This window comes from Lissotriton helveticus, chromosome 10 (assembly GCF_964261635.1).
Source record: "Lissotriton helveticus chromosome 10, aLisHel1.1, whole genome shotgun sequence".
Lineage (NCBI taxonomy): Eukaryota > Metazoa > Chordata > Amphibia > Caudata > Salamandridae > Lissotriton > Lissotriton helveticus.
Genome location: NC_136071.1, coordinates 322204066 through 322232000, shown reverse-complemented (window position 1 = coordinate 322232000; position 27935 = coordinate 322204066). Strand labels below are relative to the sequence as shown.

The 27935-nt window shown below is 46.4% G+C and overlaps 1 protein-coding gene across 1 annotated transcript in view; it reads left to right on the top strand.

Annotated features, from left to right (window-relative positions):
* The first annotated feature begins 18356 nt into the window (after positions 1-18356).
* The window catches only part of LOC144784008 (uncharacterized), a 72842-nt gene continuing 63263 nt past the window's right edge, over positions 18357-27935 (top strand). Inside the window, exons 1-2 of the mRNA XM_078662718.1 lie at positions 18357-18762; positions 19122-20065. Of these exons, the coding sequence (XP_078518844.1) occupies positions 18678-18762; positions 19122-20065 (1029 nt within the window). The 5' untranslated portion in view covers positions 18357-18677. The remainder of the gene's footprint in view (positions 18763-19121; positions 20066-27935) is intronic.

The window sequence follows — 27935 nt, the reverse complement described above, 5'->3', positions numbered from 1 at the left end:
CAGAGAACAGCCCGGGACCAGGGTTCAATTCCCGACGCGGCAGGGTCTTGGACCAGGGTCAACGGACTCGATAATTCTCGCCTCAGTGCCTACTCTAACCAGGGAACACACTCGGTAACTCTGGGCATTAAGCTTGCCTCATCTCTACAACGGCCCCCCACAGACGCCGGGGATGCCTGGTTTCACCTTGGAGAAACCCAGAAAGGGAGCATCTCACAGGGAAAACCAGGACAGGTTCCCCAGCGGTCTACAGCGCCAGGACACTCGGGTAGAGTAACAGGGCGCTTTACAAGTATCCCACATTTACATTTACATTTACATTTACATATATTAAGTATTGGTAAACCTCTTCATCATTTTATCTTAACAAGATTCCATCTGCAGATGGCACATTGGCTCCTATCTGTCGCTCTGGGTTTTTCTACACCCGGTACCTTGAAACCTTGTCAGTGCGACGATTTTTCAGAACAAGACATTATTCATTTTGTATTCTTCTGTGATTATTATGTCCCCTAAGTAAGAAATGTGTTCTACCACTATTAAGAAATTGTAGATTTGCACAAGTTAGGCCAGCCCTAGTGTATCTTCAGATGCTAGCACCGCCCATGGTTTGCTTTGGAATGACCAGTTTCCTAATTGGGGCCATTAGGTGTCGGAAAAAAATGGTCTTTTTAAACTGATTATATGTGTTTAGTATATTTTTTAGGAGGCCCAAATTGTGTTTAAATTCTATAGGATCATCTTAGCTCTTGAAGTAGTCCCACAGCATTCAGTATTTTTCATAAAATGTTTTCACATGTAGGCAGATGTAGGCCTTGGTATCTTATATGGTTGTTAAAGAATTATGTTTACAGTTCTCCTCCTATTTGGAGTATATTGGGGATGAATTTAGTAGTATTATGTTTATTATTCTTGCTCATCTGTGTTTTATAATTTTTAATCGTAAGGATGATGGAGTGTTATCTAAATATACGTGCTTACCTGATCACGTTTTGCACCTTATATAAAGTATGTTCTGCAGGTTTAGCAAAGTTTTTATGCATTTACATTTTTTAATACTGCTTGCATTTGCACTTTGTATCCTGTCCACAAAGTTTCTTTCCTTGATTGGATTGCTATGAGTTGGTCACTATCTTATTACTATGATAGGCTTCTTTTTTTAAATGAAATGCAGTTTTTGAATGTAATGTTTTCTTTTATGACACTAAGGGGGTCATTAGGATGGTGGGCGGATTACCCCCGCCAGGCTGGCGGTAGCCACCGCAGGCCTGGCGGGGGCAATCCACCCGCCATCCTCAGCTAAACGACCCCCGCTATATTAGTATGGTGGGGGGACCGCGGCGGACGGGAAGATCGGGCCCCCAGAGTGAAGGAGAGGTGTGGGGTGCACACAGGGGGTACCTGTGGTACCCCCCTGAATTTACATAAACAAAGCGTCAGGCATCGCGTGGTGCCTGCTGCTTTGTTTATGTAAATGCGTCACATGCATTTTTAGCATTGTGGTGGGCGGTGCTGAGAGCACCGCCCGCCACAATGCTAAACATGCAGGATGCGCCCGCCACTGCGGCGGGCGCATCATAATACCCCCCACGGAACCCCCGCCCTTATGGCGGGCGGTCCCAATCACCGATAGGATGGTAGGCGGACTAAGTCTGCCCGCCATCCTACTGACCCCCTAAGTTGCTGAATAAAGTATTCTTGACTGACTGACTGAACCTGTATTCCTAAAAGGAATCAGTGCTAATTTTCTGAAAAAATGCTTTCAGTTTGGGAAAACTTCGGGAGAACAGGCAGGCATCCCCTGGGGGTCCCCTGACCTGAGTCACAAAGGAAAAGGTGGAGACATCTTTCCCTTTGTGAATCAGTTCCCATCTCCTTTGAGGTGTCAATAACTAATCAATGGTTTGCAACTGCAATTGTGGTCACAAACCTTTGAAGTACGCTGGTGCGCAGACATATTATCAAGTTTTTAATATCGACTGGCAGAAATATCGAGTCATAAATATTGTGAGTCAGAAATATCGACAGCAAGAATATTGTGGTCAAGAATATCGATTTAAGGTAAGCAAAATCAATTTAAAAAATGTTGAAGTGTTTAATATCATTTCAAAAAATATAGTTATTCAAAATATTGATTTTTTAAATTAATGTTGTGTATGATATTATATATTTTACATGTATTTGATGTATTTTTTTGTATAAGAATTGTTTATATTTTTTTTAATATATGTGTTACATTTTTAGTAGTTATTAAGTTTTTTTATTTGAATTTTGAGTTTTTTAGTTCCATAGCGGGTTTTGGGTTTATAGGGGAACAGGGTGTGAAGTAATGTAATTATATTAAATTAATTGATTATTTTGGTTTTTATTTATATTTATTTAATCGAGATGTTATAGTGTTAAATGTGTAAAGTAATTTATTATTATTTCGATGAGAATTGGTTCTTAATTAATGTTAATTGATAATTAATTATGGTAATTGTGTAAATATTTTAAGGTGTGCGTTTTGGTATTTATAGGTGTAAAGGGTGGGAGGTCTTTTCTTTTTATATTGATGAATTAATAATTTGTTGTTAATTAATATTAATTAATTATTTGGTAATTAATTATGGTAATTGTATAAATAATTCTAGGGGTGTGTTTTGGGGTCTATATGGGTAAAGGGTGGAAAGTAAAGTTCTTATTAATAATGAATAATTATTTGTTAATTGATATTAATTAATTTAATTAAAAAATACTTATGGCAATTGTGTAATTCATTTTAGGTGTGTGTTGTGGTGCTTATAGGGGTAAAGGGCAGGAAGTAATTTGTATTAATAATAAATTAATTAATTAATAAAAATTGATAATTAATGTTAATTATTTGATATGTATTTTTGATATTTGTTTAGTTTTGTCTGTTGTTTTTACTTTCAAAGCGGTATTAAATGCATTTGAATTACTTCATACTTAGGGGTTGATTCCGATCCATTAAAAATCACCGTCCGTACGACTCGCATCCGGAGCCTTTTCCGTACGACTCGTACGGACACCGTATGACCGAACGATTACGATCCCGATCGGGCTACCCGGACGCGATTCGTACGGTCCACGTCAGGTAAGGGCGATTCGTACGGAAAAGCGAACGATCACCTACACACCGTACGGCGCGTACACCCCATGATCGCAGGGGTACGCGCCGTACCCCTGCGATCATGGGGTGTACGCACCGTACCCCTGCAATCATGGGGTGTACACGCCGTACCCGGGGGGGGCCTTTCCGTACCTGTTTCGGGGCGAACTCTGACTGTACGACAGTTTCCAGCTCCCGTAGAAAATGGGTCGTACGGAGCGTACACAACACGGATCGTACTTGCCGGGTCGTAAAAAGCAGCCGCGAACCGTATAAACGTCTTGTACAGCGGCTTCCGAGGGCGATTCGTATGGGAATTTCATTTGTATGGTCCCTGGTACGATTCGTACGGATAGCTGCATCGGGTGTGGATCGTACTACGTCGTTCATACGGGGACAGTTACGGGTATGATTCGTACGGAAAAAAATGCTCCGTACGACGGTTCGGAGCGCTTTTTACGGGATCGGAATCGACCCCTATGTTGTTAATAGTAATAGTTTTTAACTTTAAAATAAGTTTTAATTGTGTAATTTATTATTTTACAGTTTAATTTAGGTGTGTGTTGTGGGGATTATAGGCTTAAAGTATAGGTAGTTATTACATTTATAGTAGTTTTATTTTTTTATTAATAATATTTTTAATTGAGAATTAATTATGTTAATTATGGAAGTACATTTTAAAAAACATTTTGAAGTGTGTTGTGATTTTGTGTGGTGTTATAGGGTAGGGAATACAATTAATACATTTAGGTAATATTTAATGTTTTTGTTTGTAAATATTTTCTATTTTAAAATATATTTCTTTAAATTTATTTGTATGGGATTTTATATAGTATTTGCAATTAATATTATCATATGTTTGATTTTTTTGTTAAATATATTGGTATTTACATTTTGTATTCATGTTTTTTTATAATATTTTGTGATTTTTAAATATTTGTTTTGTTTTTATATTTTAACTGACTGGAGTGTGAATAGTACATTTTCTCCCTCGGCTATCCAACACTTTCCCTAATGTTGCACCCACTGGAGTGAGAAGAGTATTATTTTCTCCTCCGCTATCCAACACTTTTCCTACTGTTGCACTTACTGAAGTGAGAATAGTAAATGTTATCCTGCCACTATCCACCATTTCCCTACTGTTGCACTCACTGGAGTGGAATTAGTAACATTTTCATAAAATCTATCCAACACTTTCCCTACTGTTGCACCCATTGGAGTAGGAATAGTATTTTTTACCTCTCTGCTATCCAACAATTTTACTACTGTTAAACTCACTGGAGTGGAAATAGTAATTTTTACCCCTACACTATCCAACACTTTCCCTTCTGTTGAACTCACTGGATTGGGAATAGTCATTTTTAGCCCTCTGCTATCCAATACTATCCCTACTGTTGCACTCACTGGAGTGGGAATAGTAATTTTTACCTCTCCGCTATCCATAACATTGTCTCTATTGTTGTAGTCACTGGAGTGGGAATAGTAATTTTTACCACTCTTCTGTCCAACACGTTCACTACTGTAGCACTCACTGGAGTTGGAATAGTAAATTGAATCCCTCCGCTATCCAACACTTACCGGACTGTTGCACCTATGGATTCGGAATAGTAATTTTTACCCCTTCGCTATCCAACACTTTTCCTACCATTTTACTCATTGGAGTTGGAATAGTAATTTATACCCTTCCACTATCCAACACTTTTTCTACTGTTGCACTTATTGGAGTGGAAATAGTAATTTTTAGCCCTCTACTATCCAACACTATCCCTACTGTTGCACTCACTGGAGTAGGAATATTAAATTTTACCCCTCCGCTATCCAACACTTTCCCTACTGTTTCACTGACTGGAGAGGGCATATTAAATTTAATCCCTCTGCTATCCAACACTCACCCTACTGTTGCACTGGGAAATGTAGGTTTAAATCATTTTTAATAGTTTGTTTTAATTTATTAAAGATGTTTTTATTCTTATATTTTAAATTATTGATGTATATATATTTTACATTTTTATATAATTTTAAACCTTTAAAATAAATTAAAAATAATGTATTACTTGTTTTAAAGTAAATATAGTAGTAGTAGATAAGCTGTATTTGATAAAAAATGTATCATAAATAACATTTGTCATTTAAAAACCATCATATATAAAATCATTTCTCAACCATTAAAAACTACAATATATACAAATTAAAAATAGGAGTTATATACAATAGATAATGAATAAGCACTGTGCATATAAGCAATAAAGAATAGGATAGCAGCTTTGGATCGATAATCATGGTTGACATTCAATTTACAGGTCTTTCACCCTAAAGTCCATCAAGAGTTGGGACCTGCTGCATTCTTGCCTGGAACTTTGTTCGCAGCAACCAGGCACAGCCCAGAAATGTTAATACTCCGCATACTAATGTCAGGGAGGAAGTATCAGTTTTCAGGATGCGTAGTGCAGCACGTTAATCTGTAAGGCCCAACATTTTGCATACTGGTTTTAGCCACTTAGCTCTGGCCCCCTTGTAAGCCGGGCATGCCTGAAAAAAGTGGGCAATGGACTCAGTATGGTGTGCACAACATAGGCAAGGTGCAGGCACTAAATTAGACCCCTTCCATGATGCTATTACATTGTTAAGTGGCAGGGTCCCTATTCTCATCTTCATATATAGGGCCCTTACCCTGGGAACCTGTATGAAGTCAAGATAGGGTTCCAATCTAGGGATATTTTTATGTTCAAAGAACCCTTCAGTGAGTTTCCCAGTTTTTGGGTTAGATAGATACCGCATCTGTACCCAATCCCAGTAGGCAGGCTTAAATGCCTGCTTGGGAAGTGGGGTCTGACATGCCCATGTCTCTCCAAGACCAATTTTGACCAAAAGCTGTTTAATATCCACTATCCATTTTACTCTACTCCCTACGTCGATGGATATCATCTCGTCAAGGGCAGCAGCATAATTGGATAGCTCAGTAGTTCCTCTTAAGCGTGCCCAAAAAAGCAAGGGGTGCAGGCGTGCAATATTTTGAATAGAACGCCTCCCCAGATCATAAAATAAGAGCTTCAGGGGAGTCGAGATGGGAAGTGAGGTGAGATCTCTTAGAATTTTTTTTTCAGACTTAGCCAATTCGCTGGTGTTCTCCATGCCCCAAATTTCTGCCCCATATAGGGCCGAAGGTAGTGCTTTACCATCATAAATGGCAAGCCCCGGGACGATTGGTCTGCTTACAGACCGATGTTGTTCTCTCACAATCACCCCGGAAACCCGCTTATGATTTAAAAGCATCTTGGCCAGATGGAAGGACCATTTCATGTTTTTCGAGACCCTGATTCCCAGGTAATCAAAGGAATCCACCACACCCAGAGGGGCACCATTCATAGTGATGTTATTTCTGAAGCGTTTCGAAGGGTTGATGGTCATTAATTTGGTTTTACTAGTATTGACTATTAACCCTTGTTCATTACAGAATGAGCTAAATCTGTTTAGGAGCTTCTGGAGGCCACCAGGTGACTTGGAGATCAAGAGAGCATCGTCGGCAAATAGGAGGGTAGGTGTTTTCTCCCCACCAGGGTAGGGGCGTCTGTCGGCTCCCCATTAAGGTGATCCACCACCCCGTTGATGAAAAGTGAAAACAGGATGGGGGCCAACACGCAACCCTGGCGTACCCCCCTACTTACCGCGATCCTCTCTGTCAACTCCCCTTTGGAACCCCACCTAACTCTTGCATAATTACCATTATGCATCCTCTTCAAAAAATCAAGGATCTGAGGGGGGATACCTAGTTGATGGACAACATGCCGGAGCTTGTCCCGTGGCACCAGGTCGAATGGAATCTTCAGATCTATGAAGGCTAGGTACAAACTACCTTTCCCTATAGTAACTGCCTTCCAATAGATCATGAAGAATCTGAACACCTGGTCCATAGTTCCCACCTTCTGCCTGAAGCCTGCTTGGAAATGGGACAGGATATTATCATCCTCTATCCAGGTTCTAATCCTCATAAGGAGGACCCTGCCAACCACCTTTTGCATCACGTCGATCAAACTGATCGGTCTGTAGTTAGCTGGGTCCTCCCTATTCCCTTTCTTAAATATTGGCACCACCTCCGCGCCTTTCCAGGAATCTGGAACAGGAAATCCTCTTGCTGTCAGATTCATGAATAAATCCCCGGGAAGTCCATCGGGACCTGCTGCCTTACCCGGAGCAATACTGTTTATAGCTAGCTCCACTCGTGGAGCTCAAAACTGTCCGCTATCTCAGAGGGATCTATATTATCTGGGAGAGTCTCAACGATAGGGGATACAAGGCATTCGTCCTCTGAATATAAATTGGAGAAATGCTCATGCCATTGCTGACCCGTTATATGATTAGTGATTGGATCAGATATTTTCCTATCCCTACGATTAATAAGATCCCAAAATAGGGTGGCGTCCCTTTGAACTCAGGCCTGCTTTAATTCCTGCCAATGGTCCTCCTCCCAGTTACGTTTTACCTCCACCAACGCCTTGGAATAATCTTTCCTGGCTATTTTAATTGCAGGTGGATCCTTTATCCTGATTGCAAGAGCTAGTGCCACCCTTTTTTCCCTACAACTAGGAGAGTACCATGGATTCCTGGACCTTTGCCAATCATGCTTCAGGGCTGATTTCATTTCTACAATAAAAAAGAACTTAGCTTATCAATTGTGTACATATATATATATGTATACATTATTGTGTTTGTGTGTTTATTTTGTTAAAATTAATTTTAATATATATATATATATATTCACTGAAAAAACCATAGGTTATAGACCATATATAGTTAGGAATTAGCATTTACAAAACCTTGAAAATTCACTGAAAAAACCATAGGTTATACACCATATATAGTTAGGAATTAGCATTTAAAAAACCTTATTTTACTCACACAAAACCATTGAAATTCCATATATAGTTAGTTGTACTAACTATATATCGCGCACCCGCAATCCACTGCTGATCATGTCACATATTACATCATTCATGACATGGTCAGTGACATCACTGATGACATCACTGATGACATCTCAAATGACATCACTGATGACATCACTGATGACATCTCAAATGACATCACTGATGACATCACTGATGACAACATCCAGTGACTGTATGTTTCTGTAAAGTTAAATATGTCTTACATATTGAAGAATGAGTGGATGTAGAAGTGTCTGAACAAAGGATTTAGTAGGTGCATGACTGACTGTATGAGTGAGTGATTAAATGTGTCTCACTGAGTGCATGGGTTAGTGACTAAACTGTCTTAATTTGTGCATCATTATGTCTGTTGTTCTGTAAACTGCTGCATGTGTTGATCAGTAGCTATATGATTAACTATATGGGTTATTGATTGGTTGCCCAAGTATTTGTATGGGAGACTGAGAGTGTGTATGGGTGGCTGGGAGGTGTATGACTCTCTGCATAGATGTATGGGTTCAAAAGTGCATGTGGAAACAGCTGTATGGGCGGTTGACTGTGTGCATGACTGTATTGGTGAGTGAATAGATATCTCAGTGCTACATGTCAAAGTAAGTACATATGTAAAATACAGTACATGTGAGAGTTGACATATATAAATAACTGTGCATAAGAGCCAGTGAATGTGTGAGTGGCTGTATGGATCATTGTGAACTTGTATCCAGGATTGTATAAGTAGGTAAATATGTTTTAGTATATGTTTGAATAAGTAAGGTGTGTTTAACTGTATAGTTAAGGAAATGGAGGTGTGATTGATTGTTTGCATGACTGACTCGGTGTGTGTGTAACTTCATGGATGAGTGACAATCTGTGAGTCTGTGTTTACACTGAGTGTATCTAAGGTTATATTAGAGTCTGAAGAGGTTCATCGTATTATCACATGAATGATGTCATCAGTGATGTGATCAGTAATGTCAAATGAGATGTCATCAGTGATGTCATCAGTGATGTCATTTGAGATGTCATCAGTGATGTCATCAGTGATGTCATTTGAGATGTCATCAGTGATGTCATCAGTGATGTCACTGACCATGTCATGAATGATGTAATATGTGACATGATCAGCAGTGGATTGCGGGTGCGCGATATATAGTTAGTACAACTAACTATATATGGAATTTCAATGGTTTTGTGTGAGTAAAATAAGGTTTTTTAAATGCTAATTCCTAACTATATATGGTGTATAACCTATGGTTTTTTTCAGTGAATTTTCAAGGTTTTGTAAATGCTAATTCCTAACTATATATGGTCTATAACCTATGGTTTTTTCAGTGAATTTCATTGGTTTTTTAAAAGCTAATATCTATAGCTGTAAAATGTATTCTTCTTTAAATCCAAAAATATATTTCATATGTTTATTAATAATTTTTTTTTAAGTATTTTTTTTGTTTCGCTCCCGGTCCGCGAACCGGAAAGCTTTCCGTTAGCTCAAATTGATGCCGCGACCCGGTCCGCGAACCGGTAAACATTCCGTTTGCGCAACTGCCGCTTTAGAAATCAACATCGTGACGCGTCGCGAAGCCGCGTAATGCGTCTTATGACGTACCGCGTTAGCGCACCCGGAAGTGCCCCGGGGCGCGGACCGAGGCGCGAAACGCAGCTCCCCGGAAGCGATCCGCGGCGCGTCGCGAAAGCGCGACGTATCGCGTTGCCGCGTAATGCGTCTTGTGACGTACCGCGTTAGCGCACCCGGAAGTGCTCCGGGGCGCGGACCGAGGCGCGAAGCTCAGCGACCCGGAAGCTATCCGGGGCGCGTTCCGCAGTGCGTAACATGAGCGTGAGAGGTCATGTGACTTGTTAATAAAACTTTTCATTGGTTCATTTCACTTTTGGTTTCATAATCATGTAAGGCTAGGTCAGGTGACCTAAAAATAACACTTTTCATTGGTTGAGAACTATTGTTTCTCCCAAATGATGAAAACCCCTCCTTCTTTCCTCACTCTGACTTTCATCATTGTGAGAGGAAGACCTTTATTAATACTTCAGAAATGGCTTCAGTAGTTGCTTCAGCTGGTGCACCCCCACCACCACCTCCACCTCCTCATGGGAAGAGAGGACCACCTCCCCAGGTCATGACCAACACAGAGGAGGAAGAGGAAGAAATGGAGGAAGAGGAGAGAGAAGAACCACAGTTCTTGGAAGAGGTGCCCCGGGTTTCCCATAGGAAAGCCAGTTTCATCTGGCAGTTTTATTCAATCCCTCCAGGCCAAAAAAAAGTGAATGCGAGGTATGTCACCTGCCTCATCTGCAAAGATAAATTATCAAGAAGGACTGATAAGAAGTATAGTTATGGGAACCATACTATGCATAGGCACATGACCAGGAAGCATCCACTTAATTACAGCCGGGCGGAAATACGGGATTTGGAAGAAAATCCAACATCAACTCCTGTGGCCAGATCAAGATCGTCAATATCATTGACACCAGCAGAGGCACGGGAAACTGTGCCAAACATACAAGAGAATTTTGGCCACATGAAACATACTTGTATGCACTGTGGTGCGTTGATAGCATGTGGTAATATGAGTATAAATGCTATCAACCTGGCTTATGAACATCATAATTGCCCTAACCGCCCCAGTAATTTTTTTTTTGCTCCTGTTGAGCCCTTTTCAATGCCTGTTTTTTGTTGTTTCCCCCCCAAAAAACCCCCAAAAAAATATAAAATCGCTCAAAAAATACAAAAAAAACAAAAAATGTTCAAAAAATAAAAAAATATATAAAACAACAAAAATATTTAAAAAAAAGTTCTTTTCAGAACTACCTCCCCTTTCAAAAAAAATGGCTAGAATGTTTAGCACTCTGGCAAGCTCTATTTCTTTTGGTTCGCTTCCCGGTTAGCTTCCCGGTACGCGGACCGGGAGCTAACCAAAAAAAACAAAACAAAAAAAAAAGAGTAAGTATAAGGAAAGTAAACAGAGAGTGATGTTAAAAGAAAGACAGCTATAGGGAGTAAAGAAGAGATACTGTTTAATAGATCTATTTACCGAAGAAAAGACGGAAGAGGGTATAATTGTGAAAAACAAAATAGATGAGGAAGTGAAAGAAAAAAAAAGAGAGTATAACATTAACAAAGAAGAGTTTCTTGGAGAATGTGAGTGAATGTTCAAAATAAGATTAAAACATGGGGAATAACAGAGAGAAAAAATAGAAAACAGAAAACAAAAAATAACAGAAAAAGATTAATTGAAACAGCAAAGAAATGTAAGTAACATAGAGCCATATCATCAACATAGGCAATAAAAGTTTTGCAGCTTTTATTGGCAGAAATGTGTCGCTAAAGCCGCTTTTGCGGCAGAAAACTGCCGCTAAAACCACTTTTGCACCAGTTTTCTGCCAATAAAAACAGCAATAATTTTATTGGCTGTGTTCATAATATGCCCCTTAGTGTGCTTCAACTACACAGAGAAAGCATTATGAACAAATAGTGATAGAGTGATCAGTCAAAGACACTAAGGGGTCGATTAGGATGGCGGACGGAAACGTGTACCGTCCGCCGCGGAAGGTGGCAAGCTACTCCGGACCTGTCCGCGGAAAATCCGCAACAGCAATTAGGATAAAACATACAAAAAACGCCGACCGCGGCGTACGGAGCACTCCAATCCCCGTCCGCGGCGGTCGGAGTACACCTGAGTCCGCGGCAGGCGGACGGAACAGTAAAAACACCGACCGCCGCGTACGCACATGACCGCGAATACATCCACCACCCCCGCTATACCTGCGCAATGTCCGTGTCCGCAATTAGGATAACTCCGCAAGTACCCCGGTAGTCACCGCCATCCACGTCCGCAGCGGAACCAATGCACCGAGAATCCGTGCACCACAGCGGAACGACAACACAAACAACATCCCTACTGTCAAACCAATGCCATACATTGGCACGGAAGTTTATCACCAAACACACGAAAAAAAACGCCCACCCACCGAAAATATCCAAACCAATCACAACACACAATGATCCACCGCCAAGCACCACACAATCCACACCTGCCAACACTCCCACCTAGCACCTGACTGCCAATAACCATTCAGACACGGTCTAGACACACACCATAAAAGAACTCCCACCCACTCCACAACTCCTCTGCATCACAGCATAGCTGCTAGCAGGACACACCACTGAACTGAGCCCAAAGAGAAATAGCATTCACACAACCCACACCCAAACACACCCACCACACAAACACCCACCACACCATTCTTACACACCACACACCTGCACCACCCCATCCACGCAAACCCACACCCCGAGCACCACACACCATGGCACCAAAAAAAAACCCCAAATTCACTGACACCGAGTTGAAGGTTATGGTCGATGAGATCATCCATGTGGAACCCCACTTATTCGGGGCCCTAGTGCAGCAGACCAGCATAGCCAGGAGAAACAGCATGTGGGACCGGATAGTCACCAGGGTGAATGCCTCCGGGAGCGTCCCGAGGACGAAGCAGGACATCCAGAGGCGGTGGCACGATCTAAAGACCCGAGTCAAAGCCATACGAGCCAAGAACTATCTCCGGGCTAATCATACAGGCGGTGGAACCCCTCCGGAGCCCTTACCCTACACCGAGTGGGAGGAGAAGGTGATGACCATCATCCACCCTGAGAGCCTTGATGGACTTCCTGAGGGAGAAGAGGCTGGTAAGTACAAACCAAGCACCACGAGCACTACTACATGGTGTGCCTCACACAACTGTGAAGACACATCTCCCAGAGCCCAACCCATGCATGCAGTCCACATACTCACCAACGTCGAAATCACTCCAACAGGCCCCCATGTCCATAGGGATGGCGGTGGCGGTGGTGGTGGGTGTGAGGGGATGGAACCACAACTCCCAACAGGCCCCCATGTCCATAGGGATGGCGGTGGTGGTGGGTGTGAGGGGATGGAACCACAACTCCCAACAGGCCCCCATGTCCATAGGGATGGCGGTGGCGGTGGGTGGTGGTGGGTGTGAGGGGATGGAACTACAACTCCCAACAGGCCCCCATGTCCATAGGGATGGCGGTGGCGGTGGTGGTGGGTGGTGGTGGGTGTGAGGGGATGGAACTACAACTCCCAACAGGCCCCCATGTCCATAGGGATGGCGGTGGCGGTGGTGGTGGGTGTGAGGGGATGGAACTACAACTCCCAACAGGCCCCCATGTCCATAGGGATGGCGGTGGTGGTGGGTGGGGTGAGTACCAGTGCAGACAGAATCGGCCAAAAAAGTGAAAACAACCTGTCAAGTCCACATTACTCATCATCACATTTTGGTTTTGCAGGTCATCCTCATCTGACAGCTGGAAGCAACACCCGCCCTCCAGACTCGCCAATCACAGACGTCTCAGGGGACGATTGGCCAGCCACCTCCGGGGCAGAGGATGATCCCGGCACAAGCAGCCAGCCAGGGCCATCTGGCTCCCAGGTCACCCCTGCACCAACAACTACGGCCTCTGCCATTGTGACAACACCGGCCACTGTGACCTGCACAGCCACCACCAGCACCACCTCCACCACCACCACCACTGCTACCACCACTCCTGCCACCCTGCCCAACCCAACGGCCAACGCCGTGCCAGCGCCATCCCAGCCACGCAGGGAGAGTGTGAGGCAAGGCAGAGATGCAAGGCCAGATCCGGCAGGCAGGAGCATACGTCAAAGAACACGGGAGGATACCAACACACCCAATCCAGTGCAACAGTCATTGGAGGCACTGGGCAGGGTGGAGGTGAGCTACCAACGTGGTCAGGCACAGGCAGACCGGGCCCACCAGGACTTTGTAGATAACACTGCAATGTTGGGGGCCATTGAGAGGCGGCTTGGCCAACTAGTGGACATCTTCACCAGGACAATCAGGCCACAAACACCGCCACCGCCACCGCCACCGCCACCGCCACCGCCACCTGCGGCGGATGTGGTACCCGATGCCCCTGCGCAACCAGATGACACCGTACCGGCAGTAAGACGGAGGGGCCGACCGAGGCTGGAAGTGGGCGACAGCAGTGTGGAAGCACCTGCCACACGCTCCAAGAGGAACAGAAAATGACTGTCCCAGTACCTGCGCATGCCATTCACCCTGCCAACTATCCGGTCCCACCTGCCACAGGCCTGCTGTACTAGGCAGACACCACCCTATGTGGTGTCCGCACGGACATTTCATCTGCCATAACCTTCAACTCTCACTCCCCCACCCCTTCACTCATTTGTAAATATGCACCTACACCCATGCACATTTTGTAAATAAAAGCCACTTACTCACTCAATCATGTGTTGTCTCCATGTTTATTCACATGAATGCATCAGAAACAGATGTTACTAGGTACAGGTATCCAACTGGTACAGAATCATGGCGCTGCGGGAGTGACCTAGGGAAAATAGAAACCGCAAAGACACGTCAGGAAACAAGATCACACACATCAGAACACACTGCAGTGCAACATTTAACTACCCACACGCATCACAACAGTAATGGATGAGACGACACACATCATGGAGACGTGCATTGGCCACAATTTAGCACACACACACACATGCATGCATCACATAGCAGAACACAGAGATGAAGCACACCACTATGCCACAACACCAGCACACATTCACAGGGCATACCCAAGCAGCACAAGAGGAGCACACTCACAATCAAGGGAAGTAGCGATCAATGATCTGGCGCCTCTGGTCCACACCTTCCTCCTCACCACTATCCTCATCAGTTGACATGGCTGGGTCGGGAGGGCGAGGAACTTGCAGTTCATCAGGGTCCAAGAGCAGTTCAATGTTATAGCGCACAGCCAGGTTGTGAAGCATGCAGCACGCTATCACGATCTTGCATACTTTGCCTGGTGAGTAAGGCAGGGCCCCTCCAGTCTTATCCAGGCACCGAAACCTTGACTTGAGCAGGCCAAATGTCCGTTCTACCACTCGACGTGTCCTACCATGGGCATCATTGTATCTCATTTCTCCTGGTGTAGTGGGATTGCGTAAGGGACTGAGCAGCCAAGGCCTGTTTGGGTAAGCCGAGTCGCCTGTGTTGGTGGAAGAGAGAGAGAGAGAAACATCACAACCTGCATTGTGGGGCACACCATGCCACACAGATATCACTCCTGTCACCACAGCATACTCACCAACAAGCCACGCTTGTGCTGGACGAAGATTAGCCATCAGTTGGGGGACCATGCTGCTCCGCATGATGTGGGCGTCATGTGCAGAGCCAGGGAATCTTGCACACACATGTGAGATGATGTTGTCGGCCTGGCACACCACCTGCACGTTCAGGGAATGGAAGTGTTTCCGATTCCTATACACCTGCTCACGTGCCCGTGGTGCAATGATCGCGATATGCGTGCCATCAATGGAACCCACAACGTGTGGTATACGACCCAGGGCATAGAAGCCAGCTTTGACCGCTGGCAAGTCCGCCGCCTGAGGGAAATGTATATAGTCATGCTTGTACAGCATCATGGCTGTCAGTACATCCCGGAGTACCGTGCTGAACATGGCCTGTGACATTCCCCCGGCATCTCCAACTGTGTACTGGAATGTGCCTGTTGCGAAGAAATGGAGTGCCGCCATCACCTTTTGCGTGGGTGTCATGGAACCTGGATAGGTTCTTCGCGGCTGCAGATGAGGAGACAATAGGGTCACAAGTTGCAACAATCGACGGCGATCCAGCCTGAATTTCCGGATCACCTCCTCGTCCACCATATCCTCCAGCACAGTGTATGGGCGAAGGACATTTGGAGCCCTCCTGTGTGGGAGTAGATGGAATGGAAGTCAATTAACATACAACGCACGTGTGTGCACCTCAATCACATGTCAACGCCCTCTACCAACATGTAGTATCCAGTGTATGCTTGTCATATGTGTGACTCCTCTGATTGTCAGGACAACATGGACCGACGTAGCTACAATGTGCATCCACTAGCAACATGATGTTTAGCAACATGTGCAATGCACAGTGTCTCACCTCAACATCACTGCCAACCAGACATGTGACATGACCCACATGTGTAGGCCCAACATCACATGCACACATGCAAGTACATGCACACATACTAAATTAAACACCCCCCCCACCCCCCCATATCATGATGCCCCAATGGCAACACCAGGAATGGTGGGCATACGGACATCACATGCATGGGGACACAATAGGCAACACACATGTACAGTACACAACAGAACCCCCACCATAGTCATCATCTGACACATACCACTCACTCACAACTGATTCACAGGTGCCCATTCATACGGGATCTACTGTGTACATGTGAGGTACGACTGAATTGTGTAGGGTACTACCCGATGTGGACATGCACACGTGATGGACACTTGTGGCTCACCGATGGCCATGGTATGGACACACATGGGATGGAGCATGACATGTGTAGCCACGCAATCACGCACACAACCGTGAGCAGGCAGCTGCAGACAATGGTACAAGGTGCATCATCGGCTAAGATGCTAACATTGATCACGCCATGGCGGTGCACTGCATCCGCTGTTTACGTCTGGGCATACGCGGGCCGCCTTCGACATTCACACTGTCTGCACGTGCACAGACCGTCACGCCCACACACCGGCAAGTGCATGTGTAAGGTTCCGGGACGGATGGTCGATTTGCAACAATGTTGTATCACTGGCGCCTCCATGGCGGTGCACGTACACAGCGGGGGAGGTGCAGGCCTATACACCCTGTAGATGTACTCAATGGACATGCCAGTTCATGACCCCCCTTACAGTCACCTTGCATCATCCACCGTACACCGGCCGGAGCGGCCGGCCCATGAACAACCGCCGTGCCAGGCCCTGCCCAGGACCGCCGTGCCGGCCATGGCAACAACCGCCATTGCACGGACCGCCAGGGAACGGCGGTAGTGGAAGGGCCGTGCAATGGCGGTTGTTGCCATGGCCGGCACGGCGGTCCTGGGCAGGGCCTGGCATGGCGGTAGTGGAAGGGCCGTGCAATGGCGGTTGTTGCCATGGCCGGCACGGCGGTCCTGGGCAGGGCCTGGCACGGCGGTAGTGGAAGGGCCGTGCAATGGCGGTTGTTGCCATGGCCGGCACGGCGGTCCTGGGCAGGGCCTGGCACGGCGGTAGTGGAAGGGCCGTGCAATGGCGGTTGTTGCCATGGCCGGCACGGCGGTCCTGGGCAGGGCCTGGCACGGCGGTAGTGGAAGGGCCGTGCAATGGCGGTTGTTGCCATGGCCGGCACGGCGGTCCTGGGCAGGGCCTGGCACGGCGGTTGTTCATGGGCCGGCCGCTCCGGCCGGTGTACGGTGGATGATGCAAGGTGACTGTAAGGGGGGTCATGAACTGGCATGTCCATTGAGTACATCTACAGGGTGTATAGGCCTGCACCTCCCCCGCTGTGTACGTGCACCGCCATGGAGGCGCCAGTGATACAACATTGTTGCAACTGAAGCTTCCTTCCGTGAGGCTTGCACGTGCGGTTGCCGATGTGTGCCCGTGACGGTCCCTGCACATGCAGCCAATGGGAAGAGGGACGCTGGCCGCATACGGCCAATCGCAAGTAGAGGAAGCTGTGCACCGCAACAACAGGGCCAGTCATTGGGCCATTTCACGATCACGCTTCCAGGGCTGACCAATTGCTGGCGACGTATGCCACTGACACGTGCTGAGGGCCCTATATATGTGTGTTGGCCAAAATGAAACTTTCTACCCTGGGGACCATTGCTGCCTGTGACCATCACCTCGACCTGCTGCTGCTGCTGAGCTGACCACCGACTGCTGCCTGTGACCATCACCTCGACCTGCTGCTGCTGCTGAGCTGACCACCGACTGCTGCCTGTGACCATCACCTCGACCTGCTGCTGCTGCTGAGCTGACCACCGACTGCTGCCTGTGACCATCACCTCGACCTGCTGCTGCTGCTGAGCTGACCACCGACTGCTGCCTGTGACCATCACCTCGACCTGCTGCTGCTGCTGAGCTGACCACCGACTGCTGCCTGTGACCATCACCTCGACCTGCTGCTGCTGCTGAGCTGACCACCGACTGCTGCCTGTGACCATCACCTCGACCTGCTGCTGCTGCTGAGCTGACCACCGACTGCTGCTCTAGTGCCATACTCCGTGATCTTGCCATGTCGTCAGGCAAAGAGATCCGGTCTCGACCCTTCACCGCCGCGGAGCTTGATGTCCTCGTGGACGGTGTACTCCGCAACTATGGACGCCTCTACGGCGCACCGGGACGGGTGGTAAGTGCAGTGTGGGACATGTTGGTGTGCATGAGGGGGCCGAATGATCAGGCCTATTTCTATCTTAGCTGTGTAGTGTGGGCTAGACATATGTTCCTGATTGTGCATGGCTGCTGACAGTAACGTCTTGCCCCTATGTGTGTGACAGGCCACCTGTCCACTGACTTACACCCTTTTGTCTCCCATCATGGTAGGTCAAGCTGCACCTTCGCAAGGACCTGTGGAGGAGCATAGCAAGGGAAGTACGGGCATTGGGGGTGTGCAACAGACGACATACACACTGCCACAAACGCTGGGACGACATTTCCAGGCTGAGCAAGAATGTAGCGGAAGTAACACTGGGCCTGATTCCAAGGACGCCCCGTCTGGCCCGACGCTCCATGACCCCTCTCATGCAACGTATCATTGCAGTGACGCATCCTGAACTGGCCGAACGTCTGAGTGCCGATCGACAGCAAACTAGCGGTGAGCATACTGTCTGTGTAGGAAACCTGTGAGTGCTATGCATGTATTGGTGCACAGACACACTATTGAGTTCCGTGTTGCGTATGTATGCCTGTGATGCCTTTTTGGTCCCATTGGGCGGTACTCATTTGACATCCAGGTCCGCCATGTTGACACGCCACTTGCTTAGTAGTTGAGTGTAAAAGCACATCCCCTAGTGGTCCATGGCCCCATGGCAGAAAATGTGAGGATGACTGGTAGGGGTGGGCCATGTGCAGGATGAGGGCTCCTAAACCTTTGTCTGCTATGTGATTTGGCTATCCTGTTCCTTCTGTACGTGAGTGTGCCCATGACTCACACATCTTTTCTGTGCATTTCAGCTTTGACAGAGGACACTCAGCCACAGACGGTGGAGAGTAGCCGAGGAAATGAGTCCGGCTCAGACTTCGCACACACGCAGACTGACACGGAGGAGGCCAGCGCCGGAGAGGGGGACAGGACCGTCCCTGAGGACTCGCATGTGGAGACGCCATCGTCCTCCTCGTCGGACACTCTGGGTGAGCCTGCACTGTTGTCACAGACTGGGAGTGGGCACTCACCACCTTCTGTCGTAAGACAGCACACAGGGCCCACACTTCCGCCAACTGCACCATGTACTGTTCGTGGCCGGAGGAGTAGGGGGAGCAGAGTGGCGTTCGGTGCAGGCACCGCTGCCCCTGCCACGGTGAGCCAAAATGCACTGTGTGCTGAGGCCGTTGATCTGCTCAGACAGCTGTGTGTGGGGCAGACCAATATGACAAATGCTTTCCAGGACCATGATAGGAAGTTGGGGCAGGTGGTGGCATTCATGGAAGGGATGCATGGCGATCTTGCAGGTCTACACAGGACAGTGCAGTCATTGGCAAGCAGTGTGTCGTCTGCAATAGTACAGTCGAACGAACAGGGTGCTACTTGTGTTTCACCATCTACACCGCTGGATGTCTCAGGGGGTAGTGATTATTCTGAGCAGGACTCAAATACAGCTTATTGCACTAGAAGCAGCGTCAGACAGCACGTCAGGGCACGCAGGGCACAGACCCCATCCCCTAGATCAGCTAAATCTGTTCACGTAGACGACGTCAGATGCACTGGAGTACACACACAGGATCCACAAGTGTTGTTGGGGGACATGCCTTCCGGAGCTACACAGCCATTCAACACGAAAGGTACTCCCAAGGCAAGGGATAGTCACATGTCCATGGACTGTTCCTTGGACAAGGCCAGTCAGAAGACAAAGGCACCTACTAAGAGCAGGGAGACTCCCAAGAGCAGGCCCACAGCAGAGGTAAGGGACTCTCCCAAGGACAGTGAGAAGACTAAGGCACCTACTAAGAGCAGGGAGACTCCCAAGAGCAGGCCCACAGCAGAGGTAAGGGACACTCCCAAGGACAGTGAGAAGATTAAGGCACCTACTAAGAGCAGGGAGACTCCCAAGAGCAGGCCCACAGCAGAGGTAAGGGACACTCCCAAGGACAGTGAGAAGACTAAGGCACCTACTAAGAGCAGGGAGACTCCCAAGAGCAGGCCCACAGCAGAGGTAAGGGACTCTCCCAAGGACAGTGAGAAGACTAAGGCACCTACTAAGAGCAGGGAGACTCCCAAGAGCAGGCCCACAGCAGAGGTAAGGGACTCTCCCAAGGACAGGGACACACACAGACAGCAGGTGTCTGCTGGAGACAGGTGCACCACAGACGACAAGTCTGCTGGCAGGAACAGGGCGGCGAGCAGGGCACAGGCTACATCCAGAGACAACACTCCACCTAAGGATAAGGCACATCCTACGGACAAGGCATCTGGCATGGACAATGGCGCTATCAAGGACAGGCATACTTCACCCCTGGCTGCACTGAGGCTGATGTTTTCTACTAAACGTAACACTGATGTCTCCGCGGCGGAGTCCCCCCATACCTCCACTCCCATCCAGGCCAGTCAGAAGCAGAGGAGGGTGTCCCCTGTTGTTGCATCCCCCATTACACATCATTCCGAGTCCAGGCGGCAGGCACAGAGCAAACGACAAGCAGGCTCCAGCACGTCCCCCGAAACCAGATCCCCCGCAGCAGTTGCTCCACCTATGCTGGGTGGTGATTCTTTGGAGTCCCCACCACTTGGCAGTCCTGTCCTGTCCAGGGTGCACTCACACCACCCTAAGAAACGCAGACACACACCATTGACACCTGCCAACCCCGATTTGGCTCTAGGTGAGCTATCCCCAGCTCCCAGGCCCACCCTGCCTCCTGGCCCATACAGCCCTGTGGCTCATCATTTCAGTTGTCCCAGTGGCGCTGGTGCAGTTGACTCTCGTGTATCAGATGGTGGCACAGTGTCAGTTGTGCCCTCTCCTGTTGCAGATCCTGGCAGGGTATGTGGGTCTATGGCTCACGTGTCAGTTAGGAGATCTGTGGCTGTGTTGCACACTCCTGTTTCTGGTGCTGGCAGTCTGTCTGGGTCAGTGGCTCACGTGTCAGTGACTACATCTGTGGCTGTGTCTCACACTCCTGTTGCTGGTGCTGCCAGTGTGTCTGGGTCCGTGGCCCATGTGTGTGTCACTCGGGCTGTGGCTGTGTCTCACACTCCTGTTGCTGGTGCTGCCAGTGTGTCTGGGTCCGTGGCCCATGTGTGTGTCACTCGGGCTGTGGCTGTGTCTCACACTCCTGTTGCTGGTGCTGCCAGTGTGTCTGGGTCCGTGGCCCATGTGTGTGTCACTCGGGCTGTGGCTGTGTCTCACACTCCTGTTGCTGGTGCTGCCAGTGTGTCTGGGTCCGTGGCCCATGTGTGTGTCACTCGGGCTGTGGCTGTATCTCACACTCCTGTTGCTGGTGCTGCCAGTGTGTCTGGGTCCGTGGCCCATGTGTGTGTCACTCGGGCTGTGTCTGTGTCTCACACTCCTGTTGCTGGTGCTGCCAGTGTGTCCGAGGCAGGTAGTTCACGCAGTCCCCCTGATTCTGTGATGTGAGGTGCTGTACACTTCACTCAAATGTTAGTTCACATGGTGTGTCCATTGAGAACTGCGTGGCACTCTTGTGGTCCCTGTGACGGTTTGGTAGGGACACGTAGTTGTGCTGCCTCTGATGTACCTGTTCTGTACTGCACATTGCCCTGTTGATGCTCTGATACTGCATTCTGCCCTCTCGTTTACTGCCTCTGATGTACCTGTTCTGTACTGCACATTGCCCTGTTGATGCTCTGATACTGCATTCTGCCCCTCTCATGTGCTGCCAATGATGGACCTGTTCTGTGCAATGGACTGTTGATGCACTTAGCCCCTCTCATGTGCTGCCTCTGATGGACCTGTTCAGTGCAATGGACTGTTGATGCACTTAGCCCCTCTCATGTGTGCCTCTGATGGACCTGTTCTGTGCAATGGACTGTTGATGCACTTAGCCCCTCTCATGTGCTGCCTGTGATGGACCTGTTCTGTGCAATGGACTGTTGATGCACTTAGCCCCTCTCATGTGCTGCCTGTGATGGACCTGTTCTGTGCAATGGACTGTTGATGCACTTAGCCCCTCTCATGTGCTGCCTGTGATGGACCTGTTCAGTGCAATGGACTGTTGATGCACTTAGCCCCTCTCATGTGTGCCTCTGATGGACCTGTTCTGTGCAATGGACTGTTGATGCACTTAGCCCCTCTCATGTGCTGCCAATGATGTACCTGCTCTGTACAGCACAATGCCCTGTTGATGCTCTGATACTGCATTCTGCCCTCTCATGTGCTGCCAATGATGTACCTGCTCTGTACAGCACAATGCCCTGTTGATGCTCTGATACTGCATTCTGCCCTCTCGTTGACTGCCAATGATGTACCTGCTCTGTACTGCACAATGCCCTGTTGATGCTCTGATACTGTATTCTGCCCTCTCGTTGACTGCCTCTGATGTAGCTGCTCTGTACTGCACAATGCCCTGTTGATGCTCTGATACTGCATTCTGCCCTCTCGTTGACTGCCTCTGATGTAGCTGCTCTGTACTGCACAATGCCCTGTTGATGCTCTGATACTGCATTCTGCCCTCTCGTTGACTGCCTCTGATGTAGCTGCTCTGTACTGCACAATGCCCTGTTGATGCTCTGATACTGCATTCTGCCCTCTCGTTGACTGCCTCTGATGTAGCTGCTCTGTACTGCACAATGCCCTGTTGATGCTCTGATACTGCATTCTGCCCTCTCGTTTACTGCCTCTGATGTACCTGTTCTGTACTGCACAATGCCCTGTTGATGCTCTGATACTGCATTCTGCCCTCTCGTTGACTGCCAATGATGTACCTGCTCTGTACTGCACAATGCCCTGTTGATGCTCTGATACTGCATTCTGCCCTCTCGTTGACTGCCTCTGATGTAGCTGCTCTGTACTGCACAATGCCCTGTTGATGCTCTGATACTGCATTCTGCCCTCTCGTTGACTGCCTCTGATGTAGCTGCTCTGTACTGCACAATGCCCTGTTGATGCTCTGATACTGCATTCTGCCCTCTCGTTTACTGCCTCTGATGTACCTGTTCTGTACTGCACAATGCCCTGTTGATGCTCTGATACTGCATTCTGCCCTCTCGTTGACTGCCAATGATGTACCTGCTCTGTACTGCACAATGCCCTGTTGATGCTCTGATACTGTATTCTGCCCTCTCGTTGACTGCCTCTGATGTAGCTGCTCTGTACTGCACAATGCCCTGTTGATGCTCTGATACTGCATTCTGCCCTCTCGTTGACTGCCAATGATGTACCTGCTCTGTACTGCACAATGCCCTGTTGATGCTCTGATACTGTATTCTGCCCTCTCGTTGACTGCCAATGATGTACCTGCTCTGTACTGCACAATGCCCTGTTGATGCTCTGATACTGCATTCTGCCCTCTCGTTGACTGCCAATGATGTACCTGCTCTGTACTGCACAATGCCCTGTTGATGCTCTGATACTGCATTCTGCCCTCTCGTTGACTGCCAATGATGTAGCTGCTGTGGTGCCCACTTTGCCCATGCTCACGCATACACTGTGATTTTACCCCTATTTTGTACAATAAAGGTTGTCTATCAGGTCTCGTGGTCTGTCGTTGTCATTCCTGCTTGCGTACTACTAATGTGTATTTGTATATGCTTCTCATCAGTGGTTTCGGTAACATGACACTCCCCCTCCCTACGTCACGTCCCTTACTGGTATTCCCCTGCAGACAGCCAATGATTTGTGCCTTACCTGCGTCGTCGTCCGTGGTGGGCCATGACTAGGACGTGGTGGATCGCGAAGAGCATCGGGAAAGCGTGTAGCGCTGGGTCCATGGTGTTGGTCAGCTTGCGGTGGGTATCTCTGCTATGTCACCTGTCTTCGCAGTGGGGATTCCGCCGTGTTCAGACAGGTTGTTTTTCCGCTGCGGTTTTATGTGTATTTTCCGCCATCTTGATTTGGAGGACGGTCTTCGACGTCAGTCCGTACGGCGTGGCCTCCGGATGTGTTCCGTCCGCCACGCTCTCGTGTGTAGTTCGGCGGCGGAGCGTGCTTTCCCGTCGCGGACGGGAATTTGACACGTTTTCCTATCCTGATATGGCGGACGGAGTATCCGCGGCAGGCGGACACGGAAAAGGCTTTTTCCGCCTACTACAGGGCCGCGGTGGCTCTTCCGTCCGCCATCCTAATGAGCCCCTAAGAGTAATAGAGACGGAGTGAGTGAACAAGAGTGAGGAACTATGAGAAGAGAGGGACTGAGAAAAAGAGTGGAAGGAGTTGAGTAAGTAGGTAATAGAGAAAGGAATGAGGGAAGTAGCAAAGGCAGGAAACTGAGGGTTAAAGAAATGAAGCAGTGGAACTAATAGAAGTTAAATGTGATAGAAATGTAACGAAAAGAGTACAAAACATTTACCTTATAATTGTCGTTAAATTACTCACTTTTTGTTTTTATACTTTCAATCTGTGAAAGAGAGAACAAACATTTGAAAAATATTAAAACATGTATTTAAAAATGACAAAAGACAAGGGAAAAGATTGAAGGACAAACAGTTTTTCAACAACTTTGACACTTACAGAAGCTTCTGCTTCTCCAGGCCCCCTACACAGTCCTAAAGATATACATTTTAAACTAACAGTATCTTGATGCAGATGAAGTGAGGCCTATCTTAAAACATGGTGCATCTTTTGCATTGCTGTTGTCTCAGAAAAGTGTCGCAAGACACTAAAATTTTAAATGATTGCTTCAGGATGCCAATAAGATGTGTCCTATCCAGAGGTTTGTTTGAGGTGAGGCCTACTCAGGGTTGCAGATGAAATTTCGAGTTGTTGAAGAGAATAGAGGACATAATACATGTGAAGGTCTACCAATGAAGTGAGTCATGTCCACTGCACTCTTGAACAAAGGCCAAACCTCCTCTGTTTCCCTGGACAGACCTAAACTTGATCTGCACAATGTGATTCGTAATGATAGGAAACACAGGTGATGTAATTGAAATACGTGCAATTTCTTTTGCTCATTTCACAATCACATCACTTGTGTTTCCTTTGCTTAGGTATCTCATTGTGCAGATGTAGTCCAGCATATGAAAGAGTACGCAGAAGTGCAGCACTGCATGCAACAACTTTGACACTTACAGAAGCCTCACCTTCTCCATGCCTCCTACACAGTTCTACATATACATCATAAATGCAAACAGTACAGAATTAATTATACATGTTAAATGGTTTATTTTTGCTGTTCTCAGAATGTATCAAAATTCACTAAAAACAGTGACTTGAAGGTATTCATCATATAACAGCGGGGAAAAAAAAACACAATCAAAATGATTGTGTTTAAAAAACCCATACAACATAGCAAATCAGAATTCAGAACTCCTTAAAGTTAACTTACTTTCCATGACGTCAAAGGATGTCCTATGAACAGCTTACACTCTGTTGTGCTGTTATTACTTTCAGCCCGCCACTTTCTGAAAGAAAACCTCCATCGTTTTTAAAAACATGTTACATGCAATAAATGACTTCTTGCTCTCTACCACAAGTTTCCACAAAGCCAAATCTTGTCAGAGCCATTTATAACTCTTGGATTTCTTGTAAGCCAATCTCGTCATTTGGCATTTCTGCAACTTTCAGAATTAAAATGTTGAAGATCATTTTCACAACCCTGGAATAGTAATATCTTCCCCTTCTTGCTCAGTCATGTTCTACATTTCCTATGACACTGATACTGCTTACTATGAAGCAGACTTACACTACCTCTATGACTACTACAATTATTTAATTCTCTACATCACTTTTAATCACAAAGCGATGTAAAACAGTAGACAGCATTGCAGACTTACATTCCCTCTACTCTATGTTTTGATTGGCTGCTTCAATTAGCTTATAAAAAGAAATAGTTTTTCTGAACTCATTCAAAGTGCACTTATTTCTCCATGACGTCCAGTCTTATGGTTAGAAGTTATGTCTCTGAACTACACTTATCCTCAAGGCCAAATCATGTAGGAGCCATTAGAACTTCTTGAAATTCCACAGAGCACATCCCGAGATTCTTTCCCTAAAATTTTGGTTTTAAAAACACCAGGTAAGAGTTTTTAAGGTCATACGGCAATTTTTTTTGGAAAATTAAAACAGAATCATTGCAAAATGACCAGCCATTTCTAGACTTTAAATAAGCTGTGTAATGTCCTGATGTTATTGAAGGACCGTCATGATATATAATTGCTGCAGTTACAAAAGTCCTTCCTGATATTGACAACTGCGAAGCCACAAAATTTTTAATTAAAGTTGTCAATTTTGTTCCATCAGGCCTACATCGTTGGAACATTAAAATGACATACTGGCCATATGTTCGTATAAATAATGTGGACATCATTTCAGATTTACATTGGCTACACTCCATGTTGTGATCAGCTGCTTTTACTAGCTTATTAAAGGAGACTGATTTACTGTCTGGCAAAGTTAAATATATAAATCTTTCTGAGTCTACACTAGTAGTACTTGATACCATACAGTTCTCGCAGTCATGCTGCCATTGATAAGAAAGCCCAAACAGCTGATCTACATCTACACCTTCAGCATGCAATACATCAAGCATATACATTAAAAACTCCTGACAATCTTGCTGAATATTTTGAGAGAATTGTGTTTGGCCTGAACATCTGTCTAACAGATTTCGAATTTCAGACACACTTTCTATGTTTGTTCTATCAGTGCTACATTTCTCTAACACAGAATTTAACAAACTGCAAAATCTTTGATCAGAATTGACCACAATCTCTTCTTTTACATTTTCTAGAGAAAACAAAACATTAACCACTACATTAGCATAGCAGTTGACACCAGAACTGTTTTCAAATTGAAAACCAACAACATCTTCAACAGAATTCTTTTTGTTTCTGCTTATAATTTCAGGTTCATCGACTTTTCGTCTTTTTGATACAACCTCCCCAGTATTGGTTACATTTCTTCGTTTCCGGCCTACCACACGTTTCTCAAACAAAGGATATTGAGGCAAATGTGGCGCATACTCTCTTCTTAACCTATTGTATTCCTTAACACAATCTAGATCCGCACAAATGCTTGTGACATCACACTCAATCAAGTACAATCCCGATAAAGTTCTAACTCGTGACAATGCCACATATGCCATACCCTCCTTGAACACAGAACTGCCAATATTCACCAATGCACTGTCTACACTTAAACCTTGCGATTTATGGATTGTCACCGCATATGCCAAGCAAACAGGAAACTGCTTACGGCGAACATATAAGTCTTTTACAAGCAAAAATCTAGCAGAGCAACGACCAATTAGCTGTACTTCCTCAATGCCATCAAATTTAATTTTTAAAAATTCAATTCCATCTCTATTTCTGTATTTTACAAAATCAACAACAATACCCATTGATCCATTTACCAGACCTCTTTCAACATGTAAATTCCTTCTTAAAATTATACGGCAGTTCAAGCACACATTCAGAGTCTTTTCAAAACCTGCAGTTTTAGATATACTCTTCTCTAATGAATCCAATTTTGTTTTCAGATTCTCAGACAAAATAATTGTTGATCCCATATGCTCTACTCTGTCAATAGCTTCCAGTTTCACAATCTCTTGCTTTTCTAAATGCAACATTTTGTTGTTGAATTTGGCACATTCTGCAAGAGTTGGCATCAAACATATTCCAGATTTCTTCTCAGTAATTTTCTGAAAAATATTCTCAGGCAC